Source organism: Magnusiomyces paraingens, assembly GCF_902498895.1.
Source record: "Magnusiomyces paraingens strain CBS 517.90 genome assembly, contig: contig3, whole genome shotgun sequence".
NCBI lineage: Eukaryota > Fungi > Ascomycota > Dipodascomycetes > Dipodascales > Dipodascaceae > Magnusiomyces > Magnusiomyces paraingens.
Genome location: NW_022474069.1, coordinates 2,830,580 through 2,857,137, shown reverse-complemented (window position 1 = coordinate 2,857,137; position 26,558 = coordinate 2,830,580). Strand labels below are relative to the sequence as shown.

General features: G+C 40.2%; 12 protein-coding genes across 12 annotated transcripts; 6 read left to right on the top strand and 6 right to left on the bottom strand.

Moving 5' to 3' along the window:
- Positions 1 to 154: 154 nt before the first annotated feature.
- SAPINGB_P004191 (uncharacterized protein) lies at positions 155 to 1,135 on the bottom strand (the record flags this gene model as incomplete). The annotated part of the gene is made up of 1 exon (XM_031998906.1): positions 155 to 1,135. One exon carries the CDS (start codon positions 1,133 to 1,135, stop codon positions 155 to 157), a length of 981 nt encoding a protein of 326 aa, XP_031854797.1.
- A 646-nt stretch (positions 1,136 to 1,781) lies between these two features.
- On the top strand, positions 1,782 to 2,690 carry SAPINGB_P004190 (uncharacterized protein; the record flags this gene model as incomplete). Its single annotated transcript, XM_031998905.1, has 1 exon — positions 1,782 to 2,690. One exon carries the CDS (start codon positions 1,782 to 1,784, stop codon positions 2,688 to 2,690), a length of 909 nt encoding a protein of 302 aa, XP_031854796.1.
- Positions 2,691 to 3,311: 621 nt separating this feature from the next.
- On the bottom strand, positions 3,312 to 4,163 carry SAPINGB_P004189 (uncharacterized protein; the record flags this gene model as incomplete). The annotated part of the gene is made up of 2 exons (XM_031998904.1): positions 3,312 to 3,592; positions 3,776 to 4,163. The coding sequence occupies 2 exons, from the start codon at positions 4,161 to 4,163 to the stop codon at positions 3,312 to 3,314; spliced, it is 669 nt and encodes a 222-aa protein (XP_031854795.1).
- A 1,623-nt stretch (positions 4,164 to 5,786) lies between these two features.
- SAPINGB_P004188 (uncharacterized protein) lies at positions 5,787 to 6,143 on the top strand (the record flags this gene model as incomplete). Its single annotated transcript, XM_031998903.1, has 1 exon — positions 5,787 to 6,143. The coding sequence occupies one exon, from the start codon at positions 5,787 to 5,789 to the stop codon at positions 6,141 to 6,143; it is 357 nt and encodes a 118-aa protein (XP_031854794.1).
- Positions 6,144 to 6,411: 268 nt separating this feature from the next.
- On the bottom strand, positions 6,412 to 8,736 carry SAPINGB_P004187 (uncharacterized protein; the record flags this gene model as incomplete). Its single annotated transcript, XM_031998902.1, has 1 exon — positions 6,412 to 8,736. One exon carries the CDS (start codon positions 8,734 to 8,736, stop codon positions 6,412 to 6,414), a length of 2,325 nt encoding a protein of 774 aa, XP_031854793.1.
- Positions 8,737 to 9,779: 1,043 nt separating this feature from the next.
- SAPINGB_P004186 (uncharacterized protein) lies at positions 9,780 to 10,922 on the top strand (the record flags this gene model as incomplete). The annotated part of the gene is made up of 3 exons (XM_031998901.1): positions 9,780 to 9,796; positions 9,879 to 9,887; positions 9,968 to 10,922. 3 exons carry the CDS (start codon positions 9,780 to 9,782, stop codon positions 10,920 to 10,922), a joined length of 981 nt encoding a protein of 326 aa, XP_031854792.1.
- Positions 10,923 to 11,556: 634 nt separating this feature from the next.
- Positions 11,557 to 13,742, top strand: SAPINGB_P004185 (uncharacterized protein; the record flags this gene model as incomplete). The annotated part of the gene is made up of 2 exons (XM_031998900.1): positions 11,557 to 11,647; positions 11,710 to 13,742. The coding sequence occupies 2 exons, from the start codon at positions 11,557 to 11,559 to the stop codon at positions 13,740 to 13,742; spliced, it is 2,124 nt and encodes a 707-aa protein (XP_031854791.1).
- A 38-nt stretch (positions 13,743 to 13,780) lies between these two features.
- SAPINGB_P004184 (uncharacterized protein) lies at positions 13,781 to 15,904 on the bottom strand (the record flags this gene model as incomplete). Its single annotated transcript, XM_031998899.1, has 1 exon — positions 13,781 to 15,904. The coding sequence occupies one exon, from the start codon at positions 15,902 to 15,904 to the stop codon at positions 13,781 to 13,783; it is 2,124 nt and encodes a 707-aa protein (XP_031854790.1).
- Positions 15,905 to 17,728: 1,824 nt separating this feature from the next.
- On the top strand, positions 17,729 to 21,487 carry SAPINGB_P004183 (uncharacterized protein; the record flags this gene model as incomplete). The annotated part of the gene is made up of 1 exon (XM_031998898.1): positions 17,729 to 21,487. The coding sequence occupies one exon, from the start codon at positions 17,729 to 17,731 to the stop codon at positions 21,485 to 21,487; it is 3,759 nt and encodes a 1,252-aa protein (XP_031854789.1).
- A 917-nt stretch (positions 21,488 to 22,404) lies between these two features.
- SAPINGB_P004182 (uncharacterized protein) lies at positions 22,405 to 23,488 on the bottom strand (the record flags this gene model as incomplete). Its single annotated transcript, XM_031998897.1, has 5 exons — positions 22,405 to 22,888; positions 22,973 to 23,013; positions 23,090 to 23,289; positions 23,362 to 23,380; positions 23,438 to 23,488. 5 exons carry the CDS (start codon positions 23,486 to 23,488, stop codon positions 22,405 to 22,407), a joined length of 795 nt encoding a protein of 264 aa, XP_031854788.1.
- A 307-nt stretch (positions 23,489 to 23,795) lies between these two features.
- SAPINGB_P004181 (uncharacterized protein) lies at positions 23,796 to 25,223 on the top strand (the record flags this gene model as incomplete). The annotated part of the gene is made up of 3 exons (XM_031998896.1): positions 23,796 to 23,843; positions 23,901 to 23,965; positions 24,050 to 25,223. The coding sequence occupies 3 exons, from the start codon at positions 23,796 to 23,798 to the stop codon at positions 25,221 to 25,223; spliced, it is 1,287 nt and encodes a 428-aa protein (XP_031854787.1).
- Positions 25,224 to 25,310: 87 nt separating this feature from the next.
- SAPINGB_P004180 (uncharacterized protein) lies at positions 25,311 to 26,302 on the bottom strand (the record flags this gene model as incomplete). Its single annotated transcript, XM_031998895.1, has 2 exons — positions 25,311 to 26,208; positions 26,286 to 26,302. 2 exons carry the CDS (start codon positions 26,300 to 26,302, stop codon positions 25,311 to 25,313), a joined length of 915 nt encoding a protein of 304 aa, XP_031854786.1.
- Positions 26,303 to 26,558: the final 256 nt, after the last annotated feature.

Below are 26,558 nucleotides of genomic sequence, written 5' to 3'. Positions count from 1 at the left end.
AGCATAAAATTTCTTTTCAATGCTGTTTTATTTTTCTAAAAATACATATTTAACTATACATACAAGTATTTTGTTGAAATACCTTTTTTTTTATTTTTTTTTACTAACCTTTGCATTATTTCAAGGTTTGAATACAATTTCCTTATCATGCTTTCTACCTCGACTTGATTCGTTTCCCAATTCTGCTCTCCCATCCTACGGCTCGCTCAAACCCATTTGTTCCAGAGACATAATCATCAAAAGCCTTGGTGACACGTTTTGCAGATGTCTCTACAAACGGGCCCCGCTGAACAATGGGCTGTGTAAGAGGTTCGCCTGCAATTATGGCCACCCGTGCTTGAGTACCCGCATTATCTTTTACGCACACATTAACCCGGTCACCGTCTGTGTTTAAGAAAACGGTATGGTGTGCTTTGACTTTTCTGTTAAGCACTGTCACTTCACCTTCCAGCACGTATACAAATGCATTAAACTTTTCCGGAAGAGTTTGGTCTACCATACCACCAGGAGCTATTGTACAATCCAGAAACCAGACAGGAGTGTATGCCAAATTTTTAATTGAATCAACACCATAAGACTCACCGGAAATCACTTTAATTGTAACTTTATCGTCAGGCTTGACAATAGGGATTTCAACAGCTCGTAGATCGCGGTACCGCGGCTTGCACATTTTGAGCTTTTGTGGTAAGTCAACCCATAACTGGAGGCCTTCCACATGCTTAATGTTCCCGTCTACCGCCTTGTCTATTCGCGGCATTTCTGCATGCACAATACCTTTTCCAGCTGTCATAAACTGAAGGTCTCCTGGACCAAGGGTTCCAGAAGAACCAGTGAAATCTTCATGGTCCACGTGGCCCTTGATCATGTAGGTGATAGTTTCCTGGCCTCGGTGAGGATGGTCTGGGAACCCAGCATCTGGAGAGACCTTAAAATGATCAAGCATGAGAAAGGGTGTAAAGTTTGAAATGGTGGATGAACCTCCAATGGATCTGCGGACCCGAGCACCGACACCTTCTGATTGTTCACGTGCCGGGACCACCTTAAAGATTGACCTTGGGGTATCTTTTGTAGACCCAAACTCGATTTGAGCAGTGTCATCAGTTTTAACGGCTTGGTTCAGACGTTTGGTATTCATTTTATTAACCATTGTTTTAATTGATGGCATTATCTTTATTTTATTTATTTATTTTTTTTTTTTTATATATTTACTTGATTGATTTCAAAGTTCTTCCAAGTTCTTTTTATATTATTGCTGAGAACCACTCTTTATGCTCAATCTGGGTTTGCGCTACAAATTGCGATTACAAATAGCCATGAGTAAGGCTTTAGTAACCAGCCTTACAGTTGTAATTTCCTGTATTTAGCAACATTATCAACCAGTGACTAATCACCCGTTATTACTAACAGACAACAAATTAAATCTGGGGAGGAGAACGCACCGCCAGTCTCCGGGGACCAAAAGGCTGTTGCTGCGCTTTACAAAGATAACTGGTAATCCAGGTAATCCTGGTAATCAAGGATCTCGAGAGGGGTAGACCAAAGACGTGGAAATTAGTAAATAGAAACTAATCTGAGTTTTATTGAAAAAAAAAGGGAAACCAAAAAAGTATATAAACAAGTCAACTTTCTTAAGTTTTTAATTTTTTTTTCCTTCTTCTTTCCTTCTTGTTTAACTTCAACATTATATCTTCAATACTATATATCACTTCCAGAGCAATCTTTAAAAAAAAAAAAAGAAACCCTTTCATTAAAATCCAACCAATAAAACAACTTTTATACTAATGTCTTTTATTCCTCGATCAATTTTAAAATCGATCCCAGCCAGAGAACAAGCTGAGGGTGTTGGAGCCCGAGTGCGCAGATCAATTGGTACTGCAGCCATGAGAAATTTTACCCCATTTCTTATGCTTGATCATTTTAAGGTCTCTCCAGATGCTGGGTTCCCAGACCATCCTCACCGAGGCCAGGAAACTATCACCTACATGATCAAGGGCCACGTGGACCATGAAGATTTCACTGGTTCTTCTGGAACCCTTGGTCCAGGAGACCTTCAGTTTATGACAGCTGGAAAAGGTATTGTACATGCAGAAATGCCACGAATTGATAAAGACCAAGATGGTAATATTCAAATGGTTGAGGGACTTCAGCTTTGGGTCGATTTGCCCAAAGAACTCAAGGCATGCTCTCCACGCTACCGTGACTTACGAGCTGCCGAGATTCCTGTGGTTAAGCCCAGCGACAAGGCCACAATCAAGGTGATTTCTGGCGAGTCTTACGGCGTTGATTCGGTCAAGGATCTTGCATATACCCCGGTTTGGTATTTGGACAATTACGTGTCACCTGGTGGAAAGGTTGAGCAACCTTTGCCCAAGGGATTCAATGCGTTTATGTATGTTTTGGAGGGCGAGGTGATGGTCAATAATGAGAAGATTCCACAATTTACCAATGTGTTTTTTAATGATGATGGCGATGGTGTCGAAGTGCGTGTTCCTGAGACTTTTGATAAACCCGCACAGTTTGCTATAATTGCAGGGCAGAAACTGGATCAACCGATTGTCCAGCATGGCCCCTTTGTAGAGACTTCGCGCGACAAGATTATGACTGCGTTCATGGACTACCAGAATGGATCCAATGGCTTTGAACGTGCAGTTGGCTGGGAAAGCGAAATTGGCAAGCGCATGCTGCGATGAGAATCTACAATATGATGTCTTTTATTTTATGAATTTTTAATGACCTATATATATATATATATAACTCGAATGAATTTTAATTGAACTTTTTACATTGAACTGTTTTTTTTTTTATTTACTAATCATTATAATGGAGGTTTCAATAAGAACGGCCTGTTGACATTTGTAAAAAGCACAGCCATTTAGGTGCTTTAATAAATTAATCATCACTCACTTTATAAACTGTAAAACTAATCCTATTACTCTCTGGAATTTTACTCCAGTAATTCTAAAAAAAAAAAAATGTTTAAAATCTCTATGGCGATGTTAAAGGGTCCCTTGCGAGACATAATTAATTGTAAAGCAACAAGCAAACAAACAAGCGTTATTGTCCAAATAATACCATTTAAACACGCTTTATCCACGTGACATAAACATTTCCGGATCTAGAGTACCGGTACTCGAGCCATGTACCGCGGAGGATGCCGCCACTTGGTCAACGTGAATGTTTGTCTGATGATGATGATGATCAGACAGTATTTTTATTTCCTTAAAGAAGAACTTGTTTCCACAATCTTCTCAAAACTTTTTTTTTTCTTCTTCTTCTTCTTCTTCTTCATCATCATCATCTTCTTTTTGTCGTTATTCTATCACAATCATCGAGACCTTTCCCCAACCCCAGTACCGCCGCTTGCGCTTGATATACAACACCAAAGGTATCATGAGATAGCATAAAATTATTGTGTAAAGCATTTCGCATGAGCGCGACCGCCAGTCGAGATATCCAGCAGAGAGAAGGACAGCCACGCAAAGGAAAAACATGGTAAGGTACTCGAGAATCTGCTGATACCCGAATTCCATAGCATCTAGGACCAGACCTATTTTGGGGTGTTGGTCCATAAACTCTTCGTACTCCTCGTTGGCTAAAGAAAACAAATAAAGAGTGGTTAGTTAAAAAAAAAAAAAAAAAAAAAAAAAAGAAAAAGGAAATAAGAAAAAAAATTAAGAATTAAGAATTAAGAATGAAGAATTTAGACTTAAAAATAAAGATTAGTCCCTTAAAGCAAAGCAAAGCAAAGAAAGGAAAAGGATAGCCTCGCACTTACCCGCTTCGTATATGTCTTGGTTTTCATCTGGAATTCCGTAGCGTATTACAGCTTGGGCCACCTCCTGGTCGAGATCCATAGCCACTCGCAGTTTCTTTTGTCGCAGCACCTGCATCTGTACCAAATGGTGAATAGGATCGTTTGCTTCTTCCATGGGTACGTTTGGGACCTTAATTGTTTTGATTACTTTGTAGTTGATATTACAGATTGTTTTTATGCTAGAGTTTGTCTTGATACGTAGCTGCAAATATTGGTGCTTAGTTTCTGCATGGGCATCATGTTGCCCACATATCCTGCTATTAATGTCTTTGTCGAGAATTATTCCAAACTTGGCAGCTCCTCGGGTGTTTGGGTCGAGTAAGACCACAGGCATCTGATACCGGATCATGTTTGTGGATGTGGAAGCGGATGTGTGTGTGTTAGTAGTGTTTGGTGGTGGCGTAACGGATGTTGGTTTTGAGTCTATAACTAAAAAAAAAATTAAAAAAATAAATAAATAAAAAAATAAATATTACAGCAAACAGAAAAAAAAAAATAAATATTAAAAACATAAACAAACAAAATAACCACCATAAAATATTACGTAACAATTACTTACATCATTACTAAGCAACGATAGAACAACCCAGACCTTCTTAAAGATCAAAAACCAAAAACCAAAAACCAAAAAAAAAAAAACGAAACCAAAGTCAAAAGCCAAGCAGTGCAGAGCGTATCGATATTGGCTGATAGAGAGCGTTATGGGTGGGGTCTTCTCCGCGATTAACTGATACGTTGTAAGTTTGTAAGCTTACCAAAATAACGCCTGATCTTGGCTTTCCGGCAATCTGGCAAGTACTAAATCTTGTAGCAAAAAAAAAAAAAAAAAAAAAAAAAGAGGAAAAAGTCTGTCAACGTATTCAAGCAAAAACATACTTGAAAAAAATGAAAAGTGAAAAATTAAAAATGAAAAATTAAAAATGAAAAAAAAAAAAAAAATTATTTTTTATTTTTTTGATCTTTGATCTTTGAGTTTTTATTTTTATTTTTATTTTTATTTTATTTTATTTTATTTTATTTTACTTTAAATTCTATTCCGTCCTCCCCGGGTTTTGGAGAAGCTTCTATTTTTCATATGACGTTCCATTTTAATTTAATTTAATTTAATTTATTTTAATTTATTTTAATTTATTTTATTCTCTCCACCTTTTTGTTGTTTATTTTTCAAATACCTTTTTTTTTTTTTGACGTTTCTATTTTCCTAAATCATCTTAAAGCAAAATTTTTTTTTTTTATTTGCTGTCATATTTATTTATTTATTTATTTTTTTTTTCTTTTGCCTTTCTTCCAAGTAAATTTGCAAACTTTCTTTCTTTCATTTTTTCTTTTCTTTCCATCTGTTTTTTTTTTTTTTTTTTTTTTTCTGTAGACCAAAAAAAAAACCACAAAGTGCGGCTTAGCCTCGGAATTCTTTACTTAAAATAGAAACTTCTTTCAGCCGTATGGGCGCTTCAAACCGTTGAAAATTTTTTATCGCGCACGTGCAGAAATCTAATCGCAAGCCACGTGACTTTGGTCTATAGGCTTGGCTTTTAGCAACAGGAAATGTCTTTCCAAACGCGGTGTTTTGAGAGGGAGGGGGAATGTCGGCGGCTAAGATGGAATGAAAAAAAAAGAATAAAAAAAAAGTTCTGTAGAAGTTTTTTTTTTTTTTCAAAAAGAAAAAAATGTAAAAAAAAAAAAAACTTTCATTTAGTCTTTTTTTTCTTTGCTGTGATGTTTTCTTGGCATATGACGAATTTCCAGTGGGGAAATTTCGTGCTATAACCTTCATGACCACACATTTTGAAAAAAAAAAAATATATATATATATATATATAAAGAGATCCTTTATGCTCTCAAATATTTCAATTTTTTTTTCTATTCATTATTCCAATCATCTTACACTCTTACAATCTACAACTTTAAAAGTTCTTCTTTTATAATAAATTTAACACTTACAAAAAAACACACAAACAAACTACAATTCAAAATGGTCGGCATTGGACGTGGCGGTTTCGCAAACAGAGTTCTCTCTCCCAAGATTCAAGCCAATGACATCCCTGATTCTCCTGAACTCGAGGCTTCTCTTCGTGTTCCTTCTTCTCCTGCCCCTGTTCTTTACTTCACATCTCCAGAACAGACAGTCCGCAGTGGCCGCGGTGGCTACGGTAACCGTATCCCTGTTTCCAAAACTCAAGCTGCTACTCCCTTAGAATACCTTGCTGAGGTCCAGAATGCAGCTTCAGAACCCAAGACATATTCCATTGGCCGTGGTGGTGCTGGAAATACCATCTTTAAGAAGAAAGATAATGTCAAACCTGTTCAGTCAGAAAAGTCTTTTCAATAAGATCCTTTAAAGACTTGTAAAGAAAGATTTTTTTTTAATGATTTTAATGACGGTTATGACTTTATGGATATGCTTTTTTTTATATAATAATATGCTTATTTTTATTTTTATTTTTATTTTTATTTTTATTTTTATTTAGAATTTTAATTTAAAAAAATATAGAAAACTACTAGAGTAAAAAACACCAAACACCAAACAAACAAACAAACAATTTAATATACACAAAAACTTTTTTTTAAAAAAAAAAACAAATCTAACAAACTTTTTTTTATTGGTTGATACCATCTCTTGCCTCGAGAAACTCGTAGTACATCTTTTTCGTCTTCAAGCGACACGTTTTCCCCTTGGCAATCATCAAAACAGTCAATAGGAAAAAAAACAAGTTGAGTGAGCCCAGAATCAAATACGTCTTGAAGGTACCATACCTGTCAATAATGTGTTGCGAGAAAAAGGCAAAAGTACCAGCAATTATATTGCTAATGAACGCCGCGCCAACCATGTTCTCGAGAACCATGTCAGGGTAGGCATCCATAAGATATGACAGGCTCAAGTCTCCAGCACATCCCCATCCAATCCCCACAAACAAAAGCCCAAGATATGACACAAACCAGTGCCATTTAAAATGAGTCCCGCAACCAAACAAAAACAAGCCAAGAGGAGAAATCAAAGCAGTTGGAATCAACATGTACAACCGGGTCTCGGGCTCAAACACAACTCGCCGTCCATTCTGGCTACATGGAAACATATCTGGAATATCCTTCATCAAAGACTCCAGACTGGGATTGTAATACGGAATGTCCATCGTTTCATCATGGTGTGTACGGATTTGAAAGAAAAACGAGCGCTTTGGCTTAGCAATGGATCTCGCTTCACGGCTACCAATCATGTAAAGCATATTTCTCTTGGACTCCTCAGCAAGAGCACGCAAACGTTCCCGCTCGGCTCGTCTCGTATTGAAAGCAACCACATACTTAATCAACTTGTTTGCAAAATACCCGCCGTAAAAACACCCAATAATTGAACCAATGAACCAGCTAATGCCCATGAGTGCAACATCAACACTGGTATAACTATAGGGCTTGACTCGCCAGTCTTCAGCCATGGTGGTCAAATAAAACACCAGCCATGCATTTTGCGAACCCCACTGGATGCCTGCATAAATAACCGGTGCAAATAAAAATACTCTCATTCCAATCCACAGTCGGTGCCGGTATTGCTTGGCTCCATAACATTGCATGTTTGTAGCAGGCGTAATTAATGCAACCCGCTTGTGGTAGGGAAGTAAAGGCTCATCGGCCCCAGTCATACTAGCGCGCGTAATAACCCTTGAAAGTTGAGACGTCACATTGCAAGAGGTGCAGTCATTGTTTTGAGCAATTGTAGGAGGATTGTAAGACTCTGCACAAAAACCTTCTTCCAAATCACGGGGGGACACTTCAGCAGACGATGCCCAAACAACTCCATCTACCAGAATTGTATGAGCAAGCTCATCATGAAGAGTACCATCATCGTCATTATGATCTTCCTTGTGTCTGTGGTGAATCAATTCTTTATCTAATGCATCATCTTGCTCATTTTTAGCCACCTGTTGCTGTGCCTTTTTTAGGTATTTTTTCCTATCAAAATATGTTTCTTCTAGTCCAAAAATCATAACCACAAGCAACAGGCCAGAGCAAATCACAGCCCACCAACCAATCCAGCGCCAACCTGAAACCATACTAAGTAGTTTGTTGGCATGTACAGCACCATTTTTAATTTGTTCTTCTTCAGATCCAGCCAAAATATAGCATGAAACAAAGGGTCCCATAAAAGTTCCCAGTGCAGATGACAAGACATAAACACCAACTGCAAAACTTCGTTCATGCATGAAAAACAAATCAGAGATGGATTGCTGAACTTGAGCTTCAGCAGCTGCTGCCGAGGCTCCAATTAACAACTGTGACATAATAACGCTACCAATAGACCCAGCCTTTGAAAAAGCAATCGAGCCAGTGATGCACATGAGAAGACATATAATGTACATGATTTTGCGGCCGTAGAGGTATGATGAGGGAGACATGAGGTAACATGAAAAGGCAATAGAAAAAAATAAAACACCACCAGCCATATTCATGGCTTCATCAAGGTACTCGCCAAGTTCTTTGTGCATTACTTCCTGTGCACTATAGGTAGTATTAGAAACAGCAGCAGCTAATGCAGTAAACACAACAATAATTCCAAGGTTCCAAGCCTTGCGAACTTTGGACCAATTAAGAGGGTCATTGGGGGAGTCCGAAGGTTGTGGTACCAAAATAACGTTGCCAATTTTTTTGACCACGGAGTCAGGGCAATCTGGTAAATGGGAATCTGATTCATCTGTCATGAGGTATTGTGTTCCGGGAAATTCTTCATAATCTAGGGCAGTACCATCGAAGCAGTAGTCCCAAGCACGATTAATCAGGCCTTTGATTTTTCCCAACCATTTTGAGGTTTTCACTTGCTGGTCATCATCATCATCGTCATTATTATCATCATGTAACAGTTCCGGATCTTGACTAGCTAGAGAAGTCAAAGAAAAAGACGCGATTGTTACTTTGTGGTTTGGGGTTTCCATATGAACAAAAGAGATGTGAAATCAATCAGATAAAAAAAGGAAATACCAAAGAAGTTTGAATCAAATAACCATAACAATATTAAAAGGACACAAGGATAATAAGTATTAAAGAAAATAAGTAAATAAATAAATAAACAAACAAACAAATAAATAAATAAAGAAAGAAAGAAAGAAAGAAAGAAAGAAAGAAAGAAAGAAAGAAGAAAACAAAAATGGTGGGGGGAAGTTGGACTTTATATTTAAATTCATTTCGCTGGGATTATATTAATTAGTTTGTGAATCAATAATGATTTTAATATTCTTATATTCATGTGGGTATGTTTTACAAGACTGTAAATACCAACGGCTTATAGAATGAAGAGAGAGAGAAATAAAGCGTACTATGTGTATCTATGAGACACTTTCTATGAAAGTATGGTCCCGATAGCTCAGCAGGTAAGTAGCCAGATATGTCAAAGTGATGCCAAAAAAAGAAGAATTTAATGCTTCCAAAAGAATTTCAATGAAAAAGAGAGAAAAAAATATTTTAGCATGTTATCTGATTCCGAGAGATTGTTATCAAAAACATAGTATTGTTTGACTTAAGACAAATGAAATTAAAAAAAAAAAAAGAATCAACTCGGAGTCCTATAATTCGTCCGTTCCTTCATGAAATTTTATAATTTTTTTTTTTTCAAAATAAAAAAAAAATGGATCATATACGACTATATTCATTTATGTAAATTTACCAATAACTTCATATTCAGGCTACACATTTGGACAGACTTTTTTTTCTACCTATTTAGAATCCCAATCTAGGCTTTGGGAACAACAAATGCTGCAACCCTAACCCGCACACGTGATACCATTTAGTCTTTATTTTATTTAATCAGTTGCTGCTGCCAAACTTAAAAAAAATTAAAACAAAAAATAAAAAAAAAGTGTGGCGTCTTCTTTTGTTTTTTGTTTTTTGTTTTTTGTTTTTTTATTTTTTGTCTTTTTTTTTTTTTTTTTGAATAAAAATCTCGTTTTTATTTTGGTCTTGACTTCTCCACATAAAAACAATGTCGACACTTTCTCAGTATGTTCATGCTATTATACACCTCTCTCTATTTTTTTTCTTTCTTTCTTTTCTATATAGACCTTTACTAACTTTATTCTAGGTTTCAACAGTAAGTACCCATATAGGGAAAACCCTTTGTAGGCTCTTCCGTACCTCACCAACCCCTCGCGCAACATCTGACTCTTATAGACTTGAAAAGCTTGGAGAAGGAACTTATGCAACCGTTTACAAGGGCCGCAACCGGGCAACAGGCCAGCTGGTGGCTTTGAAGGAAATTACACTGGATAGTGAGGAGGGTACTCCGTCGACTGCGATTCGTGAGATTTCGCTGATGAAGGAGCTGCGGCACGCCAACATTTTGCGATTATACGACGTGATCCACACAGACAATAAACTTAATCTAGTGTTTGAGTACATGGACCGCGACCTTAAGAAATATATGGACACGTATGGAGTCAAAGGTGCCTTGGATCCCAAGATTATAAAGTCATTTATGTTCCAGCTTCTAAAAGGTGTTTATTTCTGTCACGAAAACCGCGTTTTACATCGTGACCTAAAGCCCCAAAACCTGCTCATCAATGCACGCGGACAACTCAAACTTGCGGATTTCGGTCTGGCTCGTGCATTTGGTATCCCCGTCAACACCTTTTCCAACGAGGTTGTGACTTTGTGGTATCGTGCGCCGGACGTGTTGCTTGGGTCACGCACCTATTCGACTTCTATTGACATTTGGTCTGCAGGCTGCATTTTGGCCGAAATGTTTACCGGCCGTCCGCTTTTTGCTGGTAACTCTAACGAGGACCAACTGCAGCGTATTTTTAAGATTATGGGTACTCCTAATGAACACACTTGGCCCAATATCTCAGCACTCCCTAACTACTCGGCCAGTTATCCTCAGTACCCCCCTCAAGACTTGCGTTCTATCATTCCACAAATTGATCCTGTCGGTCTTGATCTGCTACAACACTTGCTCCAGCTCATGCCCGAGCGCCGCATCTCTGCACAGCAAGCCTTGCAACACCCGTGGTTTGCTGAGTATAATACTGTTCCTGCTGCTGCTGCCGCATCTGCTGCATCTGCTGTTGCAGAATATGGCCAACAACAGCAACATCACCAACAACAACAACAGCCGATTCAATATTAGAAGGTGAATTTGTGTAAATGTTAACAACAATGGGAGGAAGTTATTTTTTTATAGGGATGAAAACACTGTAAAAGAAGTAGCTCAAAAAATGGGCTTAGGGATACTCATATATAATGATGACAATAATTTTAATAGTAATAACGATAATGATAACGATGATATGGAACCCGACTGCGATTGCGATTGCGGTTGCGATTACTCCTTTTTTGTTTAGAAGCTCCGGGATACTTGCTGAAGCGTCCACACAGCTGTTAATTTTTGGCCACACCGCTCTTTAATTAGTCATTGATTAGTCATTTCTGCGGCTCAACATGTGCATGGCTGCTTTTTTTTTTTTTTTTTTTTTTTTTTGAGGATAAATAAGGAAATTTTTGGCTTATTGGACTTATAAATAATAAAGCTTATCGTTCCAAGCCTCGTTGGCGGGCTCCGGACACCATCGGTGCCTCAGCGCTGCGCCTTTGCCAAGGTGGTAAGGGAAACCTTTAAACTGGTAAGCGGCAAAGACCAAAAAAAAAAAAAAAGATGAGAGGGAATTTTTCCGACTAAAGGGGAGTAGAAACAAGGAGTATATTCATATAAAAAGCTCGGAATATCTCTTTGCTTTTCTCCTATAACAAGTAACCATTTTCTAATGAGTTTTGCTCAACTCCGAGAATATTTGGGACAGACGGTTGAAACTGTCAAGCGCTTCTGCACTGAAATCAATTTTATTAAAATTCATTGTGAGTACTAAAAGATTATTACTTGGTCTTTTGAGGTCACCTTTTTAATAATAATATCCAAGATGCATCCTTTCTTGCGCTGGCATTTGTGGCCTCCATACTCATCTACCCTAACCAAAACTTGCCATACATCGATGCACTCTACCTCGGAATGTCAATGTGCACTCAGGGAGGACTTAATCCAGTGGATCTCAACGCTCTCAATTCCTGGCAACAAATTGTTGTGTACATTTTGCCTATGCTGACAACTCCTATATTTGTAAACACAGTCGTGGTCTTTGTGCGGCTGCACTACTTCCGTGTCGAGTTCCGCAAACACGACAATGTTGACATTGCAAAGCTCTCGAGCATGCAGTCAAAGTACCGACGAACTCTTTCAAGGTCATTTATGGAGGAATCTAAAAGTAATCAAAATGAAGAGGAGGAAGAAAAAAAGGAAAAAGGAAAAGAAAAAGAAAAAGAAAAAGAAAAAGAAAAAAATGAAGACAGAACACAGGATTTTGAAAAAACTGGAGGAATAGTTATCTCTGAAAAATTCATCCCATTGACCCGGCAAAGAGAAAGCTCACTAGGCAGTATTCATTTTAGCTTACCTCCGCCTCGACGATGTAGAGATCCCGGTGATATTGCGCGGTCGATTCGGTTGATGCAACACACCGACCAAATGCGTGCTGTAGATGACGGACCCGCGCTTGTAATTGGTCCACCACAGGGTGATTTACCAGATACCCCGGTGGCCGTACGAGCATCGACTTTTAATACCCGTAGCGATGACCCATTTGATGTGAAGCACCGCAAACTCGAGCGCTCAAAAACAATTGGTGCGTTGTTGACTCGTCGCAGTAGTCGCACTCACGACACACCATTGCATCCAGCCATGAGCACAGGTTATTTATCATACAAACCACACATTCAAAGCAACTCTGTATTTGTTGATCTTACAGCCGAGCAACAAGTCGAGTTGAGCGGAGTGGAGTACCGGGCACTGTTACTGCTTTCTCGAATTTTGGTTGCATACTATGTTGGCTGGCATATTTTAGCTGTGGTTTTTTTTACACCCTGGGGGGTGCGCAAAGACCCAGCTCAAATGTTTCGCGAATTGGGATTTGCACCAGCTTGGTGGGGAATTTTTACAGCTGCATCTTCATTCAACAACTTGGGGTTGACCTTGACACCAACTTCAATGTCAAGTTTTGCCAGTTCTGTTTATATGTTACTGGTGTGCCCGTTTTTCATGATTATTGGAAATACTGGGTTTCCTATTTTTTTGCGGTTCATCATCTGGATACTTTTTAAACTCACAGATTCATATGGAAGAATGCACGAGAGTCTTGGGTTTTTACTAGATCATCCACGCCGCTGCTTTACCCACTTGTTCCCTGCTGGACCCACCTGGTGGCTTTTTGGTGTTATTATGGCTCTCAACATTATTGATACATTCATCTTCTTAGCACTTGACTTTCATGCAAAAGTGGTGGCTGTAATTCCGGCTGGCTTGCGTGTTTTGACTGGTTTGTTTCAAGCGGTGGCTACACGGACGACCGGCTTTAGCATCATTGATATTGGAGCGCTACATCCAGCTGTGATTGTGAGTTATACCGTAATGATGTATATAAACATTTTCCCCGTGGCCATGTCGGTGCGACACACGAATGTGTACGAGGAACAAACACTTGGGATTTATGCAATTCCCAAGAAGCTTTCTGGAGTGACGACCCACATTATGCGACAGGTTTCGTATGACTTGTGGTTCATATTCATTGCGCTATTTATTTTGTGCATTAGCGAAGAGCAAAAGCTTTCAAGCGGGAAAATATCCATCTTCAATGTGTTGTTTGAGGTGACTAGTGCGTATGGAACAGTTGGATTGAGCACTGGATATGCTGGAACAAATACATCCTTATCTGGTCAGTTTTCAAAACTGGGAAAATTTATAATTATTGTTTTGCTTTACCGCGGCAGGCACCGCGCACTTCCATACTCTACTGACCGGGCTATCATAGTGCCTTCGGAAAAGTTACGAGAAAACGATCGAGCACAAGAAAATATGATGCATTTCAAAGAAGCATTACAAAGCGAGCAGGCCTTGCATTGATAAATATTAGCATTAAAAAGAACTTAAACTTTTATTATTTAATTTTGACCGTCTCTAATTTTGATAAAGTCCTTGTACATTTTACTGGTCATTTTGCGGCACCATTTGCCCTTGATAATCATGGGGAATGTTAAAAGAAAAAAGAAAAGATTTAAAGAGCCCAGGGCCAGATATGTTTTGTAGTTACCTTCATTATCGACCCACTTTTGGCAGAAAAATGTGAAAATGGCTGCAATTCCATTATTGACGAGCGAAACACCCACCATGCCTTCGAGAACCATTTGTGGGTATGCGTCCATAAGATATGACATGCTCAGGTCTCCTGCACAGCCCCAGCCAAAGCCTATGAAAAGTAGGCCCATGTATGAGACGGTCCAAGGCCAATGTCTGACCGTCCCAATTCCAAACAGAAACATGCCGAGGGGCGAGATGATGGCTGTTGGGACTAGCATCCAGAGGCGTGTTTCTGGTTCGAGAATGACACGACGGCGGCGGTTTTCCATAAAACGCTGGACGCGTTTGTTCCGAAAGCGGTCTAGGGCAGCACTTAGGATGCTCCCGGAGGAGCCCGTGCGGTCCTGGTGAAGGCCGCCCATTTCCTGGATACGGCGCTCCATTTTTTCTATTTTGGCAATGTTTTTGCGGCGCACGTAATTGACAAACTTGTCAGAAAGAATACCACCATAGGAACACCCGAGTAGAGCTCCAATGATGCAGGGTAGATTCATGAGACCAATTTGGCCGCTGGAATAGTTGTATGGTGGTTGGGACCACACGTCGGCCATGGTGTTGAGGTAAAAGGAAAGCCACGAGTTTTGGGCGCCCCATTGGATGCCTGCGTAGATAACGGGAGGGAATAGTAATACGCGAAGAGTCAAGAAAAGGCGGCGAATATATTGTTGGAACCCGAAACCAAGGAGGTTGGAAGCTGGGGTGATTGGAGCAATGCGAGTAAAGTACTTGTTTGGAGGTTCGTCTGCTCCCATCAAGCCAGTTCTGACTACTGGGGTTTGCGAGACAATTGAGTCCGAGGTATTTGAACGAGGAATATTTGAACCTTCTTCGAGAACTGCTGGCATTAAGTCTGAATCTTCGAGACTATTGCGGACACTTTTTGTAGTACATTTTGTGTTTGTTTTATCTTCTACTAAAGTCACATCACTGTTTCCTTCACTGGGGAAAAGTTTGGCGGCCCGATTGTAGTATTTTTTTCGATCAAAGTATGTTTCCTCGAGACACAGGGTCATGAGAAGGAAAAGAGCCAGTGCCACAGCCATTGCCCACCAGCCGATCCAGCGCCAGCCAGAAACGTACCTACGGAGAGCAATTGGAGATTTACCCAGCCGTTCCTGTTCTGCATCTGAGCCGTCCACAATGAAACCTGCAATTAGGGGGCCCAGATAAGTTCCGAGAGCGGTTGTTAGGACGTATAAACTAACAGCAAGACCCTGTTGATGGAGGAAAAAAATGTCAGTCACTGAGAGCTGAACTTGGGCTTCAGCAGCACCCATGGCAGCTCCGACTAGCAACTGGGACCAAAATGCATCCACGGAGCCGGAGAGTTTACCGAAAAGCACTGAACCTGCGATTCCAAGGGTTATACAAATGAGGTATGCCATACGTCGACCGTAGAGAAAAGCAGATGGGGATAAAAGATATGTCATAAGACCGATTCCAACAAACAAGATTCCATTTGCATAAGTCATAATATCGCCCATGTATTCTCCAATTTCGGCATTCATGAGCTCTTGCGCACCTGCAGTGATGTTTGAAATGGCAGCTGTGAAGCCGGTGAACATCATAATGATGGCCAAGTGCCAAGCTTTTCTAGCAAAAGACCAGTTGAGGGGGTCATTTGGGGAGTCTGAAGGTTGTGGTGAGAGTACCACATCTCCGCGACGTTTGAGGGCCATGTCAGAGCCATCTGGGAGAGTAGTGCATTCTGTTTCAGCAATGTAATATAGAGTTCCTGGGACTTCTTCATCATCATTTTCAACGTCGTCTTTTGAGGGGTTATTGATATTATCATTATCATTACTATTATTATTGGTACTACTAGCAAGACTACTTGAGGAGCTATTTGCAGAGTAGTAGTGTGTGTTTTGAGGCTCGATGTCGTCGTCAGAAGAGTAGATTGACTTTATGGAAGCACTTCCAGTCATGGTTGTAGCATGGTCACAGAGAAAGTGTGATAAGAAAGAGAAAGAGGGAAAATCAGGGGAGTCATTGTGATGATCATGATTAATGTTGGTATATATATTTTAAGAGTAGATAGAGTGTATGAATGAAATGAAACGGAGAAACGAAGAAAAAAAAAAGAGAGAGCTCATTTCAATAGAGGCAGTGTGAGATTCATGCATCGGTTTTCATCTATCTCACACAGACCAAGTTTAATTAAAAATAAAAATAAAAAATAAAAATTAAGTGAATATAAGTTGAATATATATAAACTATATAGTTTATGTTTTACTAGGCGATAAGTTTTGAAATTACAAACTTGGGGAAAAGGCAATGAGGGATGATTCTCCGTAAATCATGATCAAAAAGCGCCGCTCCCCAAAGAGGTTATAAAGCCTTTAAGCATTTGCTTTTTATTATTATTTTATTTTATTTTTAATTATTTTTAAAATGGCGGCTACGGGATCCCGTTGAAGAAAGAAAGTAAGTAATCTACTGAGTAGAATGAGAGAACATTGAACATCGTTTTGTAGTATATAGTAGTGGACAGAAGATGTATCTTGACCGTTGAGGATATTTGAGGGCTGAATAAAAAGGAAACTATATAATATATATATTGAAATAAATAAATAAATAAATAAATAAATAAAAAAAAAATTTTTTTTACTAAACGAAAATCCGGCCCGAGTCATTCGGGACACGTAACGGTACCTAGTGAGAGACCCGAAGAGACCGAAAAGGTGTTGTTATTATTATTATTATTATTATTATTATTATTATTATTATTATTATTATTATTATTATTATTATTATTATTATTATTATTATTATTATTATTATTATTATTATTATTATTATTATTATTATTATTATTATTATTATTATTATTATTATTATTATTATTATTATTATTATTATTATTATTATTATTATTATTATTATTATTATTATTATTATTATTATTATTATTATTATTATTATTATTATTATTATTATTATTATTATTATTATTGTTGTTGTTGTTGTTGTTGTTGACCAATCACAGTGCGATTAAGAAGGGCCAATTACTGGTTCGGACCGGCTGGTTGACTGACTGGTTGACTGACTGGTTGACTGACTGGTTGACTGGCTGGTCGACTGACTGGCTGGTTTGATGTGTTGTGTTGTGTGTGAGTTTTTGCGTGTGTGGTAGGTCGGTAGGGCTCGCGCGCGGCTCAATGAGTGCTGCGATTGGCCGAGGCTGGCTAGTGGATATATATATATATATATATATATATATATTTTTTTTTTTTGTTATGTGCACACACATACACACACACACATAAAATAAAAAAAAATAAAAAAAAATTAAATTAAATAAATTAAATAATAAAAAAAATAAAATAAAATAAAAAGTTCCTTTTAAAATACGTCCGCGGGGTGGTTTAAACGGTCGGAATTCCTTTTTTTTTTTTTTTTTTTAAGAAAACTCCGTTTAAATATATAATATATCTTCTTTAATAATTTACAATTCTATATTATTTCCCTAAAAATTCATTATAGAATATTATATTATATATACTAATACACTTTATATATATAGATATAGATATATATATGAACTCGTGGATTCCTTTGGTTTCTAAGAGACTTAGTATCCCCCTTATTCCTTTCCAACAAGCTTAACACGAAACATTAACCACCCCATTCTTCAAGTCTTTACCTTTCAACCTCTCCTTTAAAAAAACTCGTTCCAATACCATCAAAGTCCCATATGGCCACACGCGGCCGACTACGCATACGCTCCCGCCTCTCGCTTGCCTCTCGCCATGGCCGCCGCTGAAAAGCCTGGCTCCAGTTCGTCCAATCTCAATCCCGCTTCATCCAACTCCTCCAATTTCTCCTCCAACACCACCTCGTCCTCCAGTCCCAACCTCAATTCTCTCAATTCTTCCGGCTCTCCAGCTTTTTCATCTGCTGCTGCCACTACTGCTGCTGCTACTACTGCTGCTGCTGTCGCTACAGTGGTTTCATCTCCATCTCCAAAAGTAGATGTTAAAGATCATTCTTCTTCAACTTTTCCTGGAAATGATAATAATGACAGTGAACGTGAAAATGACAATGACAATGGCCATGACAGTGTTAAGAATAACTCAAATGAAAACGACGACAATGACAATGACGAAAGTGCTCGCAATGCTACACAAGTAAACACAAATGATAGTAGGAGCAGGAGCACAAGCACAAGTAAAAGCAGAAGTAGAAGCGCGAGCACAAGCACAAGCACAAGCAAAAGTAGAGGCAAACTTATAAGTAGAAGTAGAAGCAAAAGCAGAAGCAGAAGCAGAAGCCACAGTCCTTTAGAAGCAATTGCTCCTGGATCTACACGTATCACCGAGTATGAAGACATTGCAGCGGCAGCGGCAGCCGTGGCAGCTGTATTTGAAGCTCAGAACCTCAAAGACTCACAGCAGCAGCAACAACAACCACAGTCACAGTCACAGTCCCAATCACAAGAACCAACTATCCCTTCAATTGAGCATCCAGTGGAACCTCCAACAAATACAGTAAATGAACCATCGTCATCTACTTCTCTTTCTTCTTCTTCTTCTCTCCAGCACACTGCATCAAGTTCTAAGGAATACTTTCAGGCACTGTTGCAACCTCTACATCACGCGACTGCAGCTTTTGAAATTTTCCAAACACAAATGCGCAAGACTTTGGAACTGTGTGGCACTGAAGCCAGCATTGATGAAGAGCCTGTTCATGCCAATCTTCGTGTTGCTTCTGATGTCTTGAAAGCCTTTTCCGGGTTCATCACGGCGCGTGCGTTCCCGGAAACAAGTCATTCTCCTGGGCCTAGCTCCCAAATGCAGTCCTTAATAGTTGAAACTCCTCCACAAAATAACACCACTAACACAACCACCACCCACACCAACACCAACTCCAATACCAACTCCACCACTACTTCCAAACTTTCAAAAGATGGCAATGGGGCTTACCGCTGGACCTCAGTAGAGACACCAGGCAAGTGTCATTCAAAGTATCGGCAAGGTGAGTCTTCTATGCAACAGCAGCAACAGCAGCAACAGCAGCAACAGCAGCAACAGCAGCAACAGCAGCAACAGCAGCAACAACCGTTTCATGGATATTTTGCTCCTCTTCATCATTATTCTCCTCGTGAGGCTACAACAACTTCCGATGATACCACTCAAAGTAACCAGCCAACCACACCGGAGGAAACGCATTCCGGCTTACTTGCCGAGGAAGATACCACAAGACATACACAACCTGAAGTAACGGCAACTACTGTAGGTGCCACTACTTCAACTGCTGCTGGCACTGGTGTTGGTACTAGTGCTGGCACTGGTGCTGCATCGTCGTCTTCACCGGTACACAGCGCAAGTACTAGCAATACCACAAGTCCTGGTCCTGATACCGCGATGAGTCCGGTTCCAACTGTGTCTCGGCCCAAGCCGAATCGGAAACACGGCCAACAATCCACCGAATTGAGCGAAGTACCGCAGTACCGAATGAACCGCAAAATCTCCACTCTACAGGAAATGGTACAGGAGTGGTACCAAGGACTTGGAGGGGGTCCGAGTGTGCGGAGCCTGGAAGCACAGTACGGATCTAAATGGCGCACTAAAAACGATGCGGAGCGTGTGTTTTTAGGGCGACGTAAGGTTATTATTAACCGTATTGAACAGGCAATTCGCACAGCCAGTGGGAAACGCGGGATTGATGAGATTGTGGAGGAAATGGAAGCTGAACGAAAGAGATTAAGGAAGTCAATTGATGGGCTTGGAAGATACTACAGTCAACAAGCAGCGCGTGATAAACATGCTTCGGCAGCTAGCCAGGAGCGAGCAACAGCCGCCGCGGTTGCTGCTGCTGTAGCAGCTGCCACTGCTCACCAACAAGCCATTATGCATGCGGCGAGTGGAAGCGGTAGTGGGAGCAATAGCAGTAGCAGCAGCGGCAATAACAATGATAGTAGTAGCAGTAGTAACAACAACAACAACAACAATGGCGATTCAGGGAGTAACTCTGGAGGGGATAACAATGAGAGAAATGCTGGTCTAAATACGGATGGGTCAGGTGCAAGTACTTCAGGAGGTAATGTTGGAACCTCAAATAATAGCCTGCAGACACTGCTGGCTGGAACTGAAGGAATACCTGGATTTGGTGGAGATAGTGGTGAGAGCTCGTTGACAGCTGTTGCAGCTGCAGCTGCTGCTGCTGCCGCTGTTGCGGTCCATGCTGCTGCTGCCACAAGTTCTTCATCTGCCGCTGCAGCTGCTATAATAGCAGCTGCGACGAATAGAACTGGGGACAAGCTTAAAGGTGACGACAACAAGACAGGGGAAGAAGAATTGAGAAACAAAGGCACAGTGGGATCCAGTCTTCACCAACAGCAACCGGCTGTGTCTTCGCAGCAGCTCATCACTCGGCCACAGTACGAGTACGAAAGCGTGTTAGATTTTTCACCTGTTAAACGGCGCGGCGGTGGTGGTGGTTCTCGCGCACGAAAAGCACCCAACACTATCAAACCATATACACCATTACCTCTGCCAGTACAGATGCCAGTACCTTTGTCTGCACACGAGCCGGTGCCAGAATCTGAGTCTGTTGTGGAGCCAGAGACGACGGTAGCTACTAATACTACAGCTGCAGAAGCAGCAGCAGCAGCTGTTGAGACCGCTGTTGCTGCAGTAGAAATGGAAACATCAATGGCAGGACATGCATCTGGATCATCTCTATCTTTATCAGTACCTTCTGAAATTTCGTCTGCGGAGACTAGTGAGGTTCATGAGGAAAGTAATGGAGGCGGGGAAGAAGAAAGGACCCAAATATCTACAGAGAATGGAGAAGAAGGGCACTCGCACCAGAAAGAAGATTCACATCATCAAGAGCACCAGCAAGAAGATTCAAATCATCATGCGCACCAGCAAGAAGATTCAAATCATCATGCGCACCAGCAAGAGGATTCAAATCATTCAGAGCTCCCACATGAGGATTCAAATCATTCAGAGCTCCCACATGAGGATTCAAATCATCATGAGGAGCACCAGCAAGAGGGCCAACATGAGCATGAACATGAACATGAACAAGAGCATAGCCACCATGCTGAAGAGCTTTTGGAGCATACACCGGAACAAACTGGTGAAGTTGTTGATTCATCAGCAGCTTCTCGAGTGCTACAGCAATTAGTAGAGCATGACTCTGGTGAACAGATTTCTGTTGTTGCGGCTGATGAGCCTGTTGAGTCTGGTGAACCTGATCTTGATGAGCGTCAGCATGAGAGCTCTCAACAAGTTGACCCCCAGAATGAGGAATCTCACAACGAAGAGTCTCAACATGATAATAAGCATGAGCATGAGCATGAGCATGAGCATGAGCATGATGGTGATGGTGATGATGATGATGATAATTCTGATTCGCATGTGGAAGCTGCTGTGTTAGCTGCTGCAGCGACTGTGGTGGAGGAAAATTCCAGGCCTTTGAAGTGTGAAGAAGAGGAGCAGGAGATTCTTCAAGACGTTGTCATGGAAGACAGCAAGGAGCATATTCATATTCATATTTAAAAGAATTTTTTTTTTCATTATTATTATTATTATTTTTTATTATTTATTATTTTGTTATCATTATATATTATCAGGTTAGTTTTTTTTTTTTTTTTTTTTCCTATAAAAATAAATTCAAAAGTAAGGTATTTCAAGTTTAAACTTAAAGATTCAAAGTATTAAAAGTTCAAATATTCAAATATTCAACTTTTTTAATTAACCCCTAACCCTAATTTAATAGCCGCACAGTTTTTTTTAATTTTTAATTTCTAATTGCCACAAAGTGTATCCGGAACTTCCAAAAAAAAAAAATCCCAACCAACATAAAAACTCTTCCCACCAAACAGCAGCAGCAGCAGCAGCAGCAGCAGCAGCAAAATGTCTTCGTCGTACCAGCAGGAAGAACAAGTAAGTTAGAGTGAGAAATATATTAGCTTTTTGGATGCTTTATGAATTTCTTAAGTTTTTTTTTTTTTTTTTTTCTTCCCCTCCTATCTCCTGAAGAACGCTGACAAAAAGAGCCACATTAGAATGACCACCGGTTGAACGAACTACACAAAAAGATTACCCAGCTGCGGTCCGTGACCACCGACATTTATGAGCAAGCGTCCGATCATAGCTTCATTGATAGTGCGGTAAGTTTGAATACATATATATATATATATAATATCGTGATGTACTAATATCTTTGAAGACCGAATCTATCAACACACTATTCACTGGAGTGCGCGCGTCGTCGGGCCGGCTGGCTCGCTCGGTGACCTCTGGCCACCCCGTGTTTAAGACAGTCGGCCTGGCGCTGGCTGTCGTTCTTGGGATTTACTTTTTATATCGTGTATTTGCATGATTCTTCTTTTTTTTTTTTTATTAAAAAAATAAAGTACTATATATATATATATATATATTTATAAATTCATCTCTCTCTTTCTCATTTTTGTCTAATTGGCACCGCCAATGTCCTTGCCTAAACGGTAGTTGCCGAGTGCGCTACCCCAGTTCATCTTAGACCGGGTGACAGGTAGCTGTCGACGCAGAGCTTTGAAGGGGCCTTCATTAAGTCCCACGAGTGCGCGGTTCAGTTCTTCCTGGTACTCACTTTCGTAGTTTGCAATTTGGGCCACAACAGCTGGGGGGTCTTTTGCATCTGCAACTGTGAATCCGATTTCCTTACGAGTTGTCAGGCGTACATTACCATCTTCAAAATAGTGGATATCAAGCTCGACAGAGCCAGAAATAGAGCCGCTGGCAGGATCCAGAAGATACCACGAGCGCCAGCGCCCGTTCCAGTAGTTGGCGGCACTGTACTTGCTATCAACAATCACAATGGCAATGGTCTGGTCAGGCTGCGGGAATACACCAAAGCCGGAGGAGGATGGGAAGTGCTCGGCCACGTAACGCGAAACCGAGTCGTGTAAGTCGTCCCTATCAAAAAAAAAAAAAAAATAAAAAAAAAGAGTTAAAAAAAAAGAAAATCTCTCAAAAAAAAAGGTTAACAGGTAAACTTACACGTCGACATCTGTAGAGTATGAAGAAACATTGGTTGCTTTCTAAGAATCGAGTTAGAATAAAGTGTGTAAGAAATTGAATTGAATTGAATTGAATTGAATTGAATTGAAAATATACCTTTGCCAGGTGGTCGTATTCAAACTGTTTTTTAAGCACGGGGTCAAAAAAGAGATCTTCTGCTTGGTTGAATGGTGAAAGAACAGTTTTTTTAGATCCTTCAAGAGTTACAATTGTGAATTGATCCACATTATATTTGGCGACAGCAGTCTCAATGTTGCGGGTAAGACCTGAAGCTTCCTGGGACAAAATGTCAAGATCTGATAAAAGTTAGTAGTGTTCTTGCAACAACAACAACAACAATAGGAAAAGGAATAATAATAAATGCACACCGTCAAGGACATTTGAAAGCTGTTTTAGTTAGTCAAAAAGTTTCACAAAGTAAAAGATTCAAATGCTTTGACTTACCTCGCCGGGTGGGGCGTCTGCAATAACTTTGGCAGCAAATTCAGAGGCCATTGTGTGGGGAGTGTCGAGTAGTTTTGGTGGTGGTTTTGGTGGTTTGAAGTTTATGGGGAGATGATGAAGTGGTGACAACGTTTGGCGGTGCTAAAAAAAATAAAAAAAAAAAAAAAAAAAGGCGCAGGTGGTTGTTGTTGTTGTTAGTGTGTGTGTGGTGGTGGTGGTAGTGGTGGTGGTGACAGCTAAAAATTCTAAAACCTGCCAGGACATTCACAACAACAAAATATTCCACAGCATCGCCACAACTAACAACAATCATTACAAAAATTACAAAAATTATTATCAAATATCCATCACCCGTATCATGGAGTATGATGACGTTTTGCTCAATCAGCCCGTCGTCTTCGACAATGTGAGTTTTAAAACCTATATGGTTAAATCGTTCTTAGACTAACGCGTGTGTGTGTAGGGATCCGGCACAATCAAGGCTGGAATTGCAGGCGAGGAGCAGCCCCGAACATTTTTCCCATCATAGTAAGTAAAGAATTTATTTGTAAAAGTAAAAAAAAAAAAAAAATAATAATAGCAATGGCAATGGCAGTCTTCTAACAGATCTAGTGTTGGTAGACCAAAGCATTCTCGAATAATGGCTGGTGCGCTCGAGGGAGACACATTCATTGGGTCGCGCGCTCAAACAAACCGTGGACTGCTTAAACTGCGGTATCCCATGGAACACGGAGTCGTGACCGACTGGGATGACATGGAACGCATCTGGGCACACGTCTACACCGACGAACTACGCGTATTATCTGAAGAGCACCCGGTACTACTTACAGAAGCTCCACTAAATCCGCGAGCAAACCGTGAACAAGCTGCTCAGATATTTTTCGAAACCTTTAACGTACCAGCTCTTCATTTGGCAATTCAGGCCGTGTTGGCTCTCTATGCATCGGGTAGGACATCTGGGCTGGTGCTTGACTCTGGAGATGGAGTATCACATGCAGTTCCTGTGGCTCAAGGATTTGCTATTGAAAATGCAATTATGCGCGTAGACGTTGCCGGCCGTGACGTGACGCGACAACTTCAAATGCTTTTACGACGAGCAGGAGTTGTACTTACTACTTCTGCTGAACGTGAAATTGTGCGAGATATTAAGGAACGTGCATGTTATCTGGCAATTGATCCACGGCGTGAGGAAAAGGAATGGGCTGCTTTACGTATGGATAGACTTCATCCATTATCAACATTGACAACTGTTACGGCCACTGCAAATATTACCCAGACAGGTACAACAGATACCCAAGAAGATCTTGGAACAGGTGGAGGTGATTCCCAAATTAATAGTGCAGGTCCTGGATCATCTCAAGCATTAGCATCTAATGTATATAGATTACCTGATGGTCGTGAGCTTAACCTTGGAGCTGAACGGTTCCGTGCACCAGAGATTTTGTTTCGCCCAGACTTGATTGGATCTGAAGAAATGGGTGTACATCAGCTTGTAAGTTCGAGTATTTCACGTACCGATCTTGATTTACGTGGAATGCTTTATGGATCCGTGGTACTTTCAGGTGGATCAACACTCACCCGTGGGTTTGGAGACCGGTTGCTCTATGAATTACGCAGAGAAACGCCACCAGGGACCAAAATTAAAATCTATGCGCCACCAGAACGCAAGTACTCGACATGGATTGGTGGGTCCATTTTGGCTGGTCTCAGTACGTTTAAAAAGTTATGGGTTAGTGTTGATGAATGGCATGAAAACCCAGATATCATCCATACAAAGTGCATGTAAAATAGAAGTAATAATGATAATAAAAAAAAAGAAAAAAAATTTTATAAGCATTTATAACAATCTATTTTTTTTTATATATATAATAGATTATTTTTCACGCTTGGTATTGAAGTTGACACTGATGATAAGATTATCAATGGGCTTACCATTAAGTGCAGCTTGAGCTCTGCGAGCAGATTCCATATCAGTAAAAACAGCAAAACCAAAGCCCTTGGAGCGGCCTGACTGGTAATCGCGGGCAATGGAGGCTCTGTGAAGGTTGCCAAATTTTCTAAACAGTTCACGGAATTCTTCATCAAGCATATCAAGACCCAAGTTAGTAACACGAAGGGTATAATTATCGAAATCACGGTCGTTACCGTGACTTCCATGGCCTGCCTCAGAACCGCCGGCGGAGCCAGCCCCACTGCGTCGAAGGTGTGGCGCAACGTACGCGCTCTTGACGGCACCGCCAGTCTTTTCTGTAGCAGGTGCAGGGCCAGGGACACCATCTGACTTGGGTCCTGGGGTTGAGGTAGAATCGAAAAGCTTGCGCATAGGACATTTTGCTGTAAGATGTTCGCCGCCACAGTTACGGCAGACAATAGAGGATCCTGCAGAGAGTTTAGCAGCGTTACGAGCAGCTTGACTCTTTGCTGCAGATTCTGCTTCAGAGGCATGTGAGCGGATTGCCAGTTTAAGTTCGAAAGGTTCTGTAGCGGTTGTAGTAAAAGAGTAATCGGAGGAAGTATTGTCTCCAGAAGAACCAGCTTGGTTAGCTTGGCCGTATTTTGCCCAGCTCTTACGTTCAGCCACTCGTGGATTGACACGTGCTGTTGTCACAATGGTCTTGATCTTTTGGGTAACTTTGATGGTTTTGCCAGTGGTTTCATCGCGACGGTAGCTCACGACAGTTTTAGTTCCATCTGGGTTTGTTGTAGTTGTGGAGGGAGGCAGTTGCGAGTGTTCTTCATCCTCGAGGTCATCAGCCCAGTCGGACTTTTTGCTAGAGAGGAGTTGAAAGGGTTAGAATTTGAATAATAATATAATATTGATAAATTGATAATAGATTTAAAGACTTACTTATCGATTTCAGCCATTTTTTTTTTTTAAAAAAGATATGATTGTGTTTAGTATTTTTAAAGGGGGTTCAATAGCTGGGTAGAAAAAAAAAAAAATTCCCTTCTATTAGTAAAAAAAAAAATTGATTTTTTTTTTTTTTTAATTATTTTTTTGGGCTTATTTTTTTTTTTATGGTTTAGGAGAGTGAAAATTTTTGATTTTATTTTTCTGATTTGGTGGTGGTGGTGGTGGCAATGAAGAAAATTTTCTATTGAAAAAAAAAAAAAAAAATTG